The 14,739-nt window shown below is 39.4% G+C and overlaps 1 protein-coding gene across 5 annotated transcripts in view; it reads left to right on the plus strand.

Annotated features, from left to right (window-relative positions):
• NFIA (nuclear factor I A) overlaps positions 1-14,739 on the plus strand; it is a 244,299-nt gene that overhangs the window by 191,775 nt on the left and 37,785 nt on the right. For 3 of the 5 annotated variants that reach the window (XM_035564481.2, XM_050712197.1, XM_035564482.2), the window contains one exon: positions 5,556-5,684. The exons of the other annotated variants lie outside the window; for them this stretch is intronic. In XM_035564481.2, coding sequence (XP_035420374.1) covers positions 5,556-5,684 — 129 coding nt within the window. The remainder of the gene's footprint in view (positions 1-5,555; positions 5,685-14,739) is intronic. 5 annotated transcript variants of the gene reach the window in all.

Below are 14,739 nucleotides of genomic sequence, written 5' to 3' on the forward strand. Positions count from 1 at the left end.
CCCAGAAAAAAAAGCAGCTGATCAGCATTTCTGTTGATATTGATTTCAGTGATATTGCTGGAATAATTTTCACATAAGGATGAAAAATCCTTGGAAAAAGTCATCCCACATACCAGTTTTTTATTCAACAGCCAACTTGTTTTTATGCATCATCTATTTGTTTTGCATGTTGTTGAGTTCATGGTCCACCTGGTAATATCTGAGCTTCCGTGATTCCTTTTTATAGTGTCCCTTGGGAATGAAGACCTAAACCATATTTCATTCATAGCTTTTGTTATTTACAAAATCTTCATCAAGAGCCTAGTGACAGAGAGCGACCGGGAATATTGGGGTGATTATCCAAAAGTCATCTTTGGAGATGAATATAAGCTGGTCTACCAATGTGACTGACTTGATATGGAGTTACTGTGTAAGATGTGTGTAGTCAGAATAATGTTAGTAATTAACAAGTGAAATTGGATGAACATATAGATATGGATATAGCTGTAAATTTGGAGAAGAGGGGAATTGTTCTCCTCTTATACTGCTGTGACTGCATTCGCTTCATCAAAGTTAATCATAATTTTAGTAAGGTGCATAGCTATGGAAGTTGGTTAATAGATATTTATTTGCTCTGGGAAGGATTGGTGCATTCAATTCTCACACATCATTTTCTGGTCCATTTAAATATATATCAGCCTCATACATGAAAATTTGAAGATCTTTAGCTGTACTCAAGGAAGACTCTTATGTGGTGCGTTTCTAGTACTAGCAGACATAAGGAGGTAGAGGAATTAAAAACGTCACAATGCTCCAGTGCCCCTTAGAAGATGAGGAACATGAAGTATCCCTGTGCATTCACTGGTTAAACTTGGGCTGGAGGTTTGCGAAGTGCAGAGTTTTGGAAAGTCTTACTGCGGGACTTCAACATCCGTGCAATGGCTCCAGTAACCAGAGTCTCTCAAGGACAAGGATCCCATTTACGCTTGCATTATGCATTGAGCAAAAGGGTGTGATGCATGATGTGGAATGAACAAAATAACGTGTGTGTTTAGGGAAATGCCAAATTAATGAAAATTCAGAAAGCTCTAATGTTGAAAAAAGCACTCAAATTCCTTGATAGAAATATAACGCTGCTAACAGTTTCAAGATTATTGTTGTCTGAATTTTCTGCTTATTGTGTACTGCAATTAAAATTCTTTTCAACTGAAAAACCAATGTCAAATTAATATTTCCTTTTGGAAAAAAATACGAAAGTATACATCTTGTTCCATTTAGCACCATCAGGATCTTTGATCTGGTTCCCTCTGTCCAGTGAAAAAAAACTGATTCATGTTAATGGGAGCAGGCGAAGACCATATATGTTTGGCATATATATACTTATACAGACACATGAATACAAGTACAGTAAATTAAACTAACACACCCACTCAGACTTCCATCTGTGTTTTATGCCACAAGTCCCTTTATTTTCTTTTTTATTTAGCAATTAACTTTTCCACTTATTCTGTATTTAAAAGCTGCCATAAGATGAAAATAGATGAAGTCTGATTTTCTTCTGTTGCGCTCTAAATAACATTTAGAGGAGAATCAGACCTGGATTATGAAATCTGTGTTTCCTAAAAACGCCAGGTATGACTGTGATTTGGGCCACAGTCCGACGCGCAGAATAGTAAGGAACACTTTAAAACCCCACCTGGGTTACCCAGCCGTTGTGTTCTGGCTGTTCTTGTTTATTCCTTGCTCGGAGCAGATGGATAGAAAGAGGCAGGGAACGGGGAGGATCCTTGGCTCCATTCCCTATTCACCGGCCAGCACAGCTGAGACAGGCTGGGGGACAGAGTAATTTGTTGCTGCCCTGCACCACGGAGGAAGCAGAGGAGAGCTGGGACTCCGAGGTGTCCTTAAAGGTTGGCACTGCCACACAAAGTGCTGAAATCTGGTGCTCAGTGCAGCGGTCCCCGATATTCATTCCCTCATGGGAGCAATGCTGAGGAAAGCCGTGCAAGGCAGCAGCATCCTCCCTGGGCTCTGCCCGTGGTAGCTTCAGCTTTAACTTTTTAATTTCCTGCATCCCTGAGCAACACAGGAGGGGAAGCTGAGGACTGGGGACCACTAAATGTGTTAAAACTCATTAGGTATGAAACAGAAGACCTTTAAAACTAGCCAAGAGCCTCAAACATGGGTGCCAAAAATTAAACACCTAATTCTATACTTAGTCATTTAGTTCCTGCCTCACAGTAGTGCATATACAACATGCTATCTCATAGGTGGCCTGATTTTCGCAGGCACCGGGCACCTACAATGCTAACTGAAGTGTTGAGATTGCTTACCTAAGAGTGAGAGCTGTAGAGTCGGATGTAAATTTTTCTGGGTGATTAAACCCGAGTTCCTTTGCTTTCACTCTCGGCTCCTGAAAGGAACTTCAATAGAATGACCAGCGTTGTAACATATGGCTTAGCGAGGGGGAAAAAAGAAAAATGAGTATTAGAAATGGATGGACTAAAGAATACGCAGGATATATCAGGCACATTAACCAAACATATGGTGCTAAATGAGATATTTTTTTTTTTAAATTGCAAAAAAATTGACATTCCTGGCAGTCTCAAGGATAATGTGACATGGCTGTGATAAATTTAGAAGAATGGGACATATTTTGGCTTGTTCTTGGAAACCTTTCTCTTGCATGCTGACTGTATTTCTTCTTTTATTAACCCATTCAAAGAATGTTTGAATTTTGCTGCTAGAGCACCATGCTAGCGCAACATAAAATGTGAATGATGCTAATTGCTTTGCACTGCCTAACTTTCTGTCATACCCTCCCCTCTTAAAGGACAAAACATGCTTTGGAAATGAGCTGGCAAGCTCATCTCATTCTTTCTCTTGGTCAATATTAAGTGATGTAATTAAGCTCCTGTTTGCATATTCTTCTGAACTAGGAGGCAGCCATTTTTTTCTTGAGATCTGATGGATATGATCACTCACGATAAAATGTGTCATTACAAACCTCAAACAAAATAAAAACATGGTAGAGTTGGACTGTTCCAAACCAACACATTTCAGAATATACTGAAATAAAAAAATTAGCAGTAGTAATAATGATGGTAATCAGAACAATAACAAACGAATATAATAAAAGTAGCAACCAATTATCAGTGCTTCGATTTGGCTTTCCACTCAATTCTACACATAGCGTTACGTCAAAATCTCTACTTTAACATGCCAACAGCTGTCTCAACTTCACAAAATCCATCCCCGTGCAAGCGTGGCACTGCTCAGCACTGCCGCAGTTCAAGGTCATGCACCAGTTTTGTTGCAGCACCTCGAGTTTCAGTGCTTAGACACAACCACACGAACTCGCTGCAGCTTTAAACCACATCCCACTGGTCTCTCTACCCCTTCCCCAAGCCCTACATCCATGAGCTCCATTCGGGTCCTCCTGTGCCCTGCTGGCACCCTGCTGGCAGGCTCTGCAGTCCTCCCCGTCAGCCTCATGCCGCCATGCAGGAGCGCTGCACGACGTCGCCGCTCGAGCAGCTAGCAGCAGGCATCTTTTACTGGGGTAATCCCTCCGCACAAACGGCGGCTTGTTCTGTCCGTGATATTTCGCACTCAGAGGGATGGAGCGTGCTACATTAAAACTGCCCTGGAGGCATCCCTAGCCTTCCACAACCCAACTCATCAGAGATGTATCCATGGCCTTGCTGCCAGCAACATAGCTCCTCCACCACCAGGAACACAAATGGTGGCACTGGCCCTTGATTTCGTGCCTAGGGCTGGGGGTCACACTCATTTGGTGTTTCCCTCCCCAGTTCCTCCATCATAAGGACATCTGGGGCAACAGCACCTTTACTTCTGAGTATCCTTGTTCTGGTATGGCCACTGGAACAAAGAGCAGTAATAAAATTACATCCCAGCAAGCTGTTGAGCAGAAATACAGCAGGCTGTATTGGAGTATTTCATTGAAATACCTTAGTTCAACCTCAACCCTCATGCTTTTGTCTGTACCCCAAAATCTTTCAGAGCAATACAGAAAAAAAACAAACAAACAAACATTTTTCTTATGCAATATTATGTCAGTTCCAAACTATTATTTTTAAAAGATTATGTATGTAGCTTTTCTGGGTATTAGGAAACAACCATCACAACAGCAAACCCGTGTAGCCAACAATTTCAAGACAGAAAGCTGTAACTACAGCACTGTACCTCTAACCATTCTCTTACTTTATTTAACTTTCTGAAATATAAACTGCAAAACCTCACTGAAACCATTAAGACCCCAGCAGTATAGTGTATAAAGTACAAGAAGGCTCCTGCTTATTGCAATCAACATCCCAGGGACTATAAAACTAGTGTTATTAAATATAAAGTTAATAATATTGTCTAGAGATAATATTGTCCAGACCCTTCTCTTCCATTTTTAACAATTAAATTCTATAAAATACAGAGTTGGAAATAAGATTGAATGACTTTGCTGGTGGAAGTTTAACTTCCACATTATCTTAGTTTTTGCTTTCTCACCTGAAACCTCAGCAATTCTGCAACTTTGTTTTGCTATATCCCTACGGATATGCAAAATGTGTGATGTACTGTATATATTGGAAATTACATATTTTCCGGGTATGTGCAGATAATCAGAACATCCATATGCCTCTACATCTATAAAAATATAGTTAATAATACAGGCACATACATCATCATCTATGTGCTGCAGTATCCTTTTATCTAAGCATAAATCATACATAATAAAAACTCTGATTTTAAGAGCCTATGTATTCATTCCTTTAATTTCTTTGATACCACGTAGAAGCTCAAAGGACCACGGGCTTGATAGGATATCAACAAGAGTTATTCGCTTAGAATGTAACAAAATGGCCATATCGGCATTACACCATTTCTGCCTGTCCATGGGAGAGGTTTCACCCAATGGCAACTTAACTCTGATTTTCATTGGAAGCCTTTGATATAGTTCAAGGGCATAATAACAACTCTGAAATAATTCCACTGTGGCTTCTAATATAAAGACAAAAATACCATTCACCCTTTAAAAATTTTTGAAAGCAAAAGGGAACCACATAAATGTATTACTTTCAAATACCTTTGAAGTCAAGAGAGTAAGGAAGGGCAGAGTTTGGACTCTGCAAACTTCATTCTCTAGTTGTGCCTTGAGTCTTGCAGCACATTTAAAAGATCCATTTTCAACAATCTACTGAACCAGTAAGTGAAAGACAGAATTCATAAAAAGCCTGTAAAAATCCAAATGCTCCAGCTATTACACATTCCTAAAAATAAAGCAGAGTAGGTTTCAGTAGCAATAATAAGCTGCATCTTATCCATATTTCAGATTTAAAAGAAAAATATGGCTGCCTTCTAGTACTCATTGCTCACAGCAAACCATGGCCACTTCTGCCTCAAAAAAGACCGTAAATAAAAGTGAGCTTTCAGCTTGCTGTTGTATTCAATTTCATTTGTCCTTTAAGTTTATCTAGCTGCTTCTGCACCCACTTTCACAATGCATAGGCTGTCGTTCCATGACCTAGCATTATTAAATTGCACTTATCAATCATTCTTGCCAGGAATGCCATCGCCAACTACATTAAAGAAGTCAGAGAAGTCTGGTTTCAGCAGTCCCTCGCCTTCGCAGACCTCCTCCCTTGGAACGGCTTTCACACAGCACCATCGACCTGTCATTACAGGACCCAGAGGTGAGGCTTAACCCAAGAGCCCCCAGGCAGCTTAAACGTTAGCTCCAGCACCCACTGCCCCAGCGCTTTTCCACGGAAAGTCATCACCACGTGTGACACATCCCGTGAGAGGCCGTGCTTCAAAAGCTCAATAACCTGGAGGTTTTAGTTGTCAAGACCTGTGTTTGGTTTTGCGAGGCTGGGCTGTTTGGTAAAACTCCTGATGACAATTCAGCAGTTGCTAAGGTGGAAATGCTGGTTTTTGGGGGCTTGGGGTTTTATTTGAAGAGGGTTGGGAAAGGGACAGAATATATTACATAGAGTGTCATAGAGTGCTTGTATCAATGCATAACATAGATTCAGTCTAACTGCTTGAGACAGGGACTCATCATTCACTTCTGAACCATGCCTGTCTTTCAACACTGTTGCTTTGTTTCTGCGAGTCATTTAGTGCTCGTGTTGTTGGTATTGGTGTGCTGAAGAACCACCTTGTTATTGGACTCCTTTGAAGTTGGTTCCTGCAATGCTTTGGCTGGTTTTCTTCACAGTACTCTTCCAACTGGCTTTCCAAGTAACAGAGATGTTCTTTGGGTCTAGATGTGCTTATAAATTTTTGTTAGAAAAAATGCACTTGCATTAACCTAGAAAACTAAATGCAGTACTCAGTTCTCATTTGAAAAGGAACACACTTGGGCATAGTAACATACAACAACGAATGAATCATCTTACAAACCTCTTTGGAAGACATAAAGATAAGGATGAATCTTTGTGACATGTTTCTGCTATGAAATTTTGTTTTATTTAAAGAAGATTGTTAAGAAATTTGTCAAATGGTGAAGAATAAAAAGACATTAGCAATTTACGCTAGAAATTATTTTGAAATATCTGCTTGGCATAAGTGTGGTTTTACTGAGAGCAACATAAACCACGAGTAGCCTCTTCACACAGTGCCAGGTGATGTGGTGTGAAGTAGTGGGATTGCACTAAGTTGAAGTGAGGTCAGAATTGGACTTCATGGTTATTTGAGCTTTGTTAAATCTACTAAATGTATTTTGATTTGTTGTGGTTAATCCCATAAAAATTATTTATTACCTTGAGAGAGACACACCTAGATCCTCAGAAGATATTTAGGCATCTAAGTTCTGTGCTTATTTCCATTGGATTTTGGATCTGAGCTATCTGGCAAATATATCATCTTTTAAAAGCCTTGATAATTGATGATATAAGTAGGAATAATATGAATGTTCCATTAACATTATATGCAGGGCACATCAGCTGACACTGAATTCCTCTCTTTTAGAAGTTTAGCCTTTCAGATTTGAATTGTCGATTGATTAGTTAATAGGTCCTTTCTTTATTTAGCTGTTTTACCTCACATCATTTTTAAGACCATTAAACACCTTTGTCTGCCCCTATTTAGACCCTCTTTATTTTGGATTTTTGTGTGATTTAGACAGGAAATGTGTCACTATTGAGATCTTGTTTAAATCCCATCTACAGTCTGTTTTCACAAGACTTTTTCTGTGCACCTGGAGTTACCAATCATCCGTGTGAGAAGAACATTCAAAGACTGACAGAATTTGAAAGAGCAAATACAACGATTCCTTTTCCCAAATTTTGTTTGTTTGGATGTCTCCATAAAAAAGTAACATATTTTCTAATTGTCATGGTATCTAATAGGTTAAGCAAAAACTGTTCTTCTGCAACATCTGTTAGGAGTGTCTTCTCTTTTATACTTGTTCACAAACAAAGTCTTAAAGACTTTCACGAAAAATCCCTCTGAATCCATCCGTGGATTCTTAAGTGTCATCATCCTTGAAAAATTTTGTTCCAGACTTCATTCTTTGTTCTTTGCTGGACATGCCTCTTCAGTATTCTTATTCCACAGCACATTGGCTGTGTTTATTTCTCTTCTACAACACTCATTGTGTTAGTAAAGGGTAATATGCTGAGACAGATTATTTTCTGCAAATCCAGCTTTGTTCTATTCTGTTGTCCTATTCCCTTCAGTGTACTATAGGAGAGTAAGCAGAAGAGAGAAGCTTTTCAGGTACGTGGCAAAGTAAAGAGCATAATGCAATCATATAAGAAGATACAACCTTTGAGCAATTCATATACACCCTTAGTTATTGGAACTTGTAGCTTTTTGCAGAAATAACGGATATAATGTAGTACACACATGTTGCATTCTCTTTGGATACATATGCATTATGTAAATGGTTGATGGCAGGTCATTCTGAATGGTCTTCAGAAAGGTAAAAGCTGGATTTGATCCTCATTCTGCAGAGATTCTCTGCATTTTGGAGAAAGGAAAGTCATGAATAAGTAGGTCACCATCAGAGTAAGCTCCTGAGCCAACTGAATGATTACAAGAAAGTTCAGTCTCCTTCTGATGTTCGTATGTGCAAGTTTATCACTTGGATGTGTACATGGAATGCATTTGTAAAGCATGATCAAAATAGACAGTAGAGAAGAAGCTGTAGACTATTCATGGCAGGTGTTGTCATTGACAACCAGTGATTTATAACTTCTGAGGAATACTCCTGAATCTTTCCCACACTTCCAAACATTCTTTAGAACACGGTACATGTCTTAAACTGGGGATATCCCATGATACTGAATGCTCTTCCCAATGATACCCACATTGAGTCGCTTTGGAAACAAAACTTTCTTGGAGAAGGAGTAGATCCTTAAGAGGATTTCTTTGCTATAAGGTGCTCCATTCAATGAACCAGTTGGAAAACCTCTGTTCTCATGAAATTGTCTGTGCTGTACTATGTTGTGGAGGGCTGTGCACTAGTTTCCTATCTGCGTTGGTGCTGCTGCCAGTACCCAACCCAGCTGGGCAGTAGCCAGCAGAGAGGATCTGAGCTGGCTGACCAAAGCACCAGATGTGCAGTGAGTGCTGGCACATGGATGCCAATGCTTCAGTGACTCCTCAGTAGTTCCAACAGATGGTGGTAAGATCCAAGTTTCTTTGGTTTTAAGCTAGCAAAGTGATTCATGGAGCCTCACTTGATGATGGCAGTTTTTTTGGGCATGACTCTATGAATGCACCATATGTCTTCTCTGGACCAGTGTGGTTAGGATTCAGCGCCTGGCAGATGGTAAATTGATCACCTATAGGGTGGCTTTAGCACTACTATCAGTTTTAGAATGTATTTCAAAGCCTTGAAAATTCAAGCAGTTAGATCTCTGTCTCCTACACAGCATACTTTTGATACCTTCAAGACAGATTACTTGGTGGTCAGTTTCTCACCACAGTATTCTAGTATTGCAAAGCCATCATGTATTGCTGGCACCTTACAAAGTTTCCCAGACATTAGCTTGCTTGAACTCTTTACCAGACAGTGAAGGATTTAAATACTATGGGTGACAGCAGTATTTACATAAGTGGTTTTAGGTTTCCATGTATTGCTACTTACACTCTAGTGACTTTATATCTGGAGCTGGCTGAAACGTTAAATTGACCACGATCTTGTAAACCCAGGATATACAGCAGCCTGTGCTGCAGAGCATTCATGCATTTCCACAGAATATGACAACATAGATCCTGCAAGCCAAAAAGCAAGGAAGAAAAGGCAAGGAAAGAAAAAAAAAAAAGAATGAGATGGTATGTTAGGAAGATAAATGAAGGAGAAACACTATTACAAAGCACAGAAATAAAGCACAAAGTGAAGAACCCGAGGAACTGAGAGTATCAGCAGAATGAGAAGGGATGAAAGTCAACTAGTAGACTAGTTCCCATTATATTAATTTCCTCCATAATAAGCATTGCTGTTGAGATTTTTATCAAGATGAGGCCTACCTGGGAAATTGGACAGGATGGTTCTCTCTGTTAGTGCTTAAGTGGCAAAAACTTGATGCCACATATCTGGGAAGACATTGTGCCCTTCGAAATTCTCCTAGGGTCACCAAAATATCAGTGTCTGTTAGCTGTCCTGTCGGGCAACTTCAGGTGAATAAAAGTGATAATTCCTGCTAATTCCAGAGCTAGACAGTGTGAAAGGATGTTTTGTAACATACTATTCTGTTCAACTATCCATGGTTGCACCTCGAAGCTGTCAGCTGTCAAACCACATAACATACATAACCTCCTACTTCCCTTTGAATTTTGACAAAAACAAAGCGGTGGAAGTTCATTCTGAGACAGACACCTCAGATCAAGGGATGTTAATGTTAATATAAGACAGCCAAGAGAGGGAGAGCCACACCACAAGGGTAGGAATGTATATGACAGTTGGGTAGAAACCAAAATAGCATCACACTGACCAACAGATGAGGCAACCCAGCCACAGTGCAAAGCAACACTCCCGATTTACAGTGTCAGGAGGGAGGGCTCACCTGTCACCTAGCTGACTGCGTAGGTGAAGATTTTGATTTTTTCCTTTCATTTGCTTTGAAATGATATGAATCTTAAGGAACAGCAGTTTCCTAACAGATGGCCTCAAGGTCAGGGTTAGTAATTACCAGATGCCCTACCCAAACTTCCATCTACTCCCATATCCTACGCAGGGGAGGACAGAGAGGAAGGCTTGCAAATGGTTAAAGCTTCAGCTAAACAAAAGTCAGGAACCGTGTAATTAAAACTCTACCTTTGTTGTATTGTAAAGAGTTAGCCTGTGACATAGGAAATATTTAAAGGAGCAGGCTGTTCAGCTAATTTGTGTGTGAGTGAACTGCTTAGACAGTCCTATCCTAAATTAACTGTAAGGCCACCCACTGAGATTGCCTCATAAAGGGCCATGATTGCTCAGCTTCGTTTTGTATAACCGTTCAATAATTACTAGATAAATGCATAACTAAAAGCTCTATTACACTAATAATTTGTACTGAGATAGATGTGTGGGACACCATGCTGGGTTAATTTGTCATCCCTGCAGCAAACTTCTAAAGAGGGCTCTTTTGCAGAGGAATTGTGTTAATATGTTGCTCCAGTGAGGACATGTTAGAGCAACAAGATGACTTGGTCGCTTAATCTCCTAAAGAGGCAAAATGCCTGGAGGGTAAGTGCCAGAAAGAAGAATGGGGGGTGATTAACACAGTGGACCCAGATTTAAACTCATCCTGACAAAAGGAGCTGATCTAACTGAGCAAAAGAATGAGAAAAGGGGAGTGTTAAAAATACTAATAGGATTTCATGCATCCCTAAAAAATAATATAAAAATAAAGTGCTGCGGGACCAAAGTATTTTACCCATGCTTTTACTGATTCAGTGTTCAGTTTCTTTGCTCTCTTTGATGTTATCCATGAAGTTAAACTATATGCTTTAAACAGTGCAGTGAACTATAATATTTTTATCTCTGCTTTATGCTGAATTCTTTTAGCTTCAGACACACACAAAAAGCACATTATTGCTTTAAATATGGAACCCATGTTTAAGCATGAGAGCTCTGGATTTTCAACCTCCTCTATTGACAGAACCATAAATCATGTTAAAGTTAAGTGAATTACTGTAGCGTGGAACTATAGCTTTAACAATGTTTATGTAGTATCAGCTTACCATCTACAGAATGAAAGGGGAAAAAAACACTGATATTAGAAATGGGAATGTGGAGTCCTATTAACTTAACAGCAATATATCACTCCAAAGTCACAGATTCTATTACCATGCCCTTTTTAGTATCAAAGCAGAATTATATCATCACACACATAAAGGTTGTGGTTTTTAACAGAATTTACATTTCTATTGTAAACTTATCAACTGCATTTCATTATAAGAGAGACATGATATATTCTCCTAGCAGTAGTTTTTATCATATATATGTGAATACATCGTATGTATTAAAAACAATAACAATATGCAAAAGTTGCCAGAATTTGATGTGAAATAGGAATTCTACAAATAGGTTAAATATATATTTTTTTCACCTCAACCTTCCATATTGGAAGAGAGGAATGCTTTCTATAGGTACGATTTTTATTTCTATACCTGTGATCAGTTCTGCAGTACTGTGATCACCCAAAGGTAGAAGAATTTTAACATGTTTTAAAAGAATCTGCTCAAAATAGCAAAGTTAACAGGCCCTCTTCCTGTGCCAGAATCTGAAACCAGCACTCAGTTCAGCTCTACAGGTTTTCGAAAGCAGCTTATAATACTCACAATCCAGAGTAATACTCACAATAAACCCCGAGCCCAAACACAGTTTTAAGCATATTTTCCTTTTGCTAGGAACTCCGTGGGCAAAATGTCCTTCTGCTTCCCACTTGCTACTGCAAAATCTCTTACAGAGAGAGTATTTCCTGAGCAACAGGCCCAGGTGCCTTACACCATTCTGGTCTTCAGAGCAACAAAAAGGGGCTGACAGCCAGCCCTGACTTGGAGTTACCATGGATCTGTTTTTTCAGCAGTGCTTAGCCGCCCACCTGCACTTGACTTCAGGAGCTGAGAGATGAACATTCTGCAATTCAGTCCCTCTTCTTGATGTCCATGGGCAGGAACAGATCCTCCATCCATCACATTTAGGGTATTTGAATCTCTCTTGCGTTGGTCAGCTAATTATATTTTGAATATTTCAGCTATGTCTACCGACACAACGTGGAAGTAATTGTCAGTGATACCTCAATCTTACCCATGCTCAGAGGGTAAGGCCTATTTTCATCCTCATTCCTCATGATTTCTGAGTGTTGTCACTGCAAATATGGGCATGCAAGACAGGATCTGTTTGAATTTAGCTTACCCATTGTCCTGATAGACATGTTACTAAAAAGCCACTTTGCAGTATTACAGGACTTAAGTCATACATAAGTTTTCCACTGATCTGAATTCCCTTCGAAGGTCTGGTCCTAGACTGGTCAGTCTTACCCTCAGCATCTCAGTATGTAAGTAGAGGCAAGTCCTTGCTACACTGAATACAAGATTGCTCTACATTTATCACCCTAAAGTCTATTCCTAATGGGCAGTAAGAAAAATGGGGACTTTCAGAAACCTTTGAAAGAGTTACGGGGACACAGCTCCCATTGAAATTGAAAAGCAGTTAATGAATTCTCCCAGGACCTCTGCAAATCCCAGCCCAAGTTTCTTAATTATTTTTTACTTGTTTGGGTAACTGCTTTCATCACAAAAATCTCTGGGCTTAAAGCTATTGTTTTAGGCTTCCATTCTTTACCTCTTGTATTGTATTATACACAGAAGTGTAAGTTCCTTTCAACAAATTTGGATTATTGCCAGATCTCCTTATTAAAAAGTCACTCTTCATATTTCCGATAAACACAGCTGTTTCATGGTGTTTGAAAGCATTTCACATCAGCCAGCATGGTGGCTTAGCCAATTAGTACTCTAATATGGTCAATTTTGAGAATAAGTACCTTTGGGGTACAAAGGGTGGGATACATCTTGCATAATTTGAACTGGCACTTGCATCACTTAAATGCTAGGAGAAGGCTTACAGCATGCAGGGAGTTAAAGCAACCTAGAAGCCTGAAGTAGAAATCTCTAGCAGAACAAACTGTTCTATAACATTTCCAGGGAAATGACTTTTAAAAAAATACTTTCTTAATTGTAATGAAGCCAATTATAATGGACTCAAAAACAACCTGATAAAAATGATCCTGTTTCATTATGATTATAATGTTACTATTTCTAGGAAGATTGATCAATGTTTAATGAGCTATTAGTAAACTTAATTATCACTTTATGCAGGAGGTATCAGAGCATTGTGCCCTAGCGAAGCCAATCCACTGTCAGTCTGATCTGATGGACTAGCCCTTGTGCCTGGGAAGGAGCAGTGGTTTTGCTTCCCCAGACCACTAATTCCTTGGACAGGTGAGGAGTGCAGGGTCTTTTCCTGAGTGAGAAAAGAGCGACACGAAATGACCCTTTTAAAGACTTCAAACAACTTTATGAAGAAAGAAATTTCATCCAATCATCTGGGCTTGAAGGGGCTGGCAAGGCTTTTTGGAAGAGGAGCTGGAAGGCGGATGGATTGATACCTCTCTCCCATATGTTGGGCTGGTGGGGAAATCTGAGCACTGCAGGTGTGACCACAAAGTCCCTTTACCACATCAGTGAGTGCTCCCAGGAAGAAAGGATCACTTGTGTCTTTACTAGAACTGCTCTTTTGTTCCAGGGGAAGGGCCTGAGTACTGTATATCTGAAGAAAACTACAAGCTGTTTAAAATCAGCTGATTCTTTATTACCTGATCATTCACTTGAATACAATATATAACTTTGTCTCTTATTCTTTTGCTTTATACACATGAAGAACTAGCCTAATCAATGAATGTGACTTAATTTATAAGTTAGTTAGTTTGTTATTGGCTACTACAAGAAGGGGAAAGACAAGACTGGCCTTCATAATCAAATGTTAGAATTCAGCTTTCTGAAAAATCCTCTTACTTCTATGCTGCACAGCACCACAAACTCATAAAACACCCAGAAATCCAGTATAGCATGCAACAGCTGTACTGCATAATTACTTGGCCCAATAGCAGTAGTTTTAAAATACTGGTATATCTGTTGCAGGCCACCATACATTATCATCTCATTTCCAATAAAAGGTCTGGGATGTTTCAGATGAGCTTCAATGGAATTAGAATCATGTGTGCTCTGAAATATTTATTCTTGCCTTGAGATGGAAGGATAATTCCTGCCACCTCGCCCTCCCCCTCCAATAACAGATTTAATAACACCCGGTAGTCTGACTCCTCCATACCTACAGCAGGTAGAAGTGAACTTGTGATTTGGAATAGGCATATTTTCATAGGCAGTAGAACTTGTATTTTATGTCATTTAGTGAGGTCAATAATAAAATATAAATGTCACAGGCTGAAAGACGCCATGAGAAATATGGTTTGGCAGCATGGAGCTGCTTAGCAACACATAAATAATAAGTCAATAAGTAAATAAATAATGGACAAAGACCCGTTTTATCTTCCATTTGAAGATCTCAAAGAATTTACAGTCACTGATTGAGACTTGTAATATCCCATCAGAAACACATAAAGTAGCTGTAGCCCCTTCCTACATGCAGAAAAACTTGCATCACTCCAGGCATGATTATCAGAAGCACTTTATAATGTTTATTACACATTCCTGTATTTGTGACTAAAGTGTCTTGACTATGATCACTTGCCC

Source organism: Cygnus atratus, chromosome 8 (assembly GCF_013377495.2).
Source record: "Cygnus atratus isolate AKBS03 ecotype Queensland, Australia chromosome 8, CAtr_DNAZoo_HiC_assembly, whole genome shotgun sequence".
Classification (NCBI taxonomy): Eukaryota; Metazoa; Chordata; class Aves; order Anseriformes; family Anatidae; genus Cygnus; species Cygnus atratus.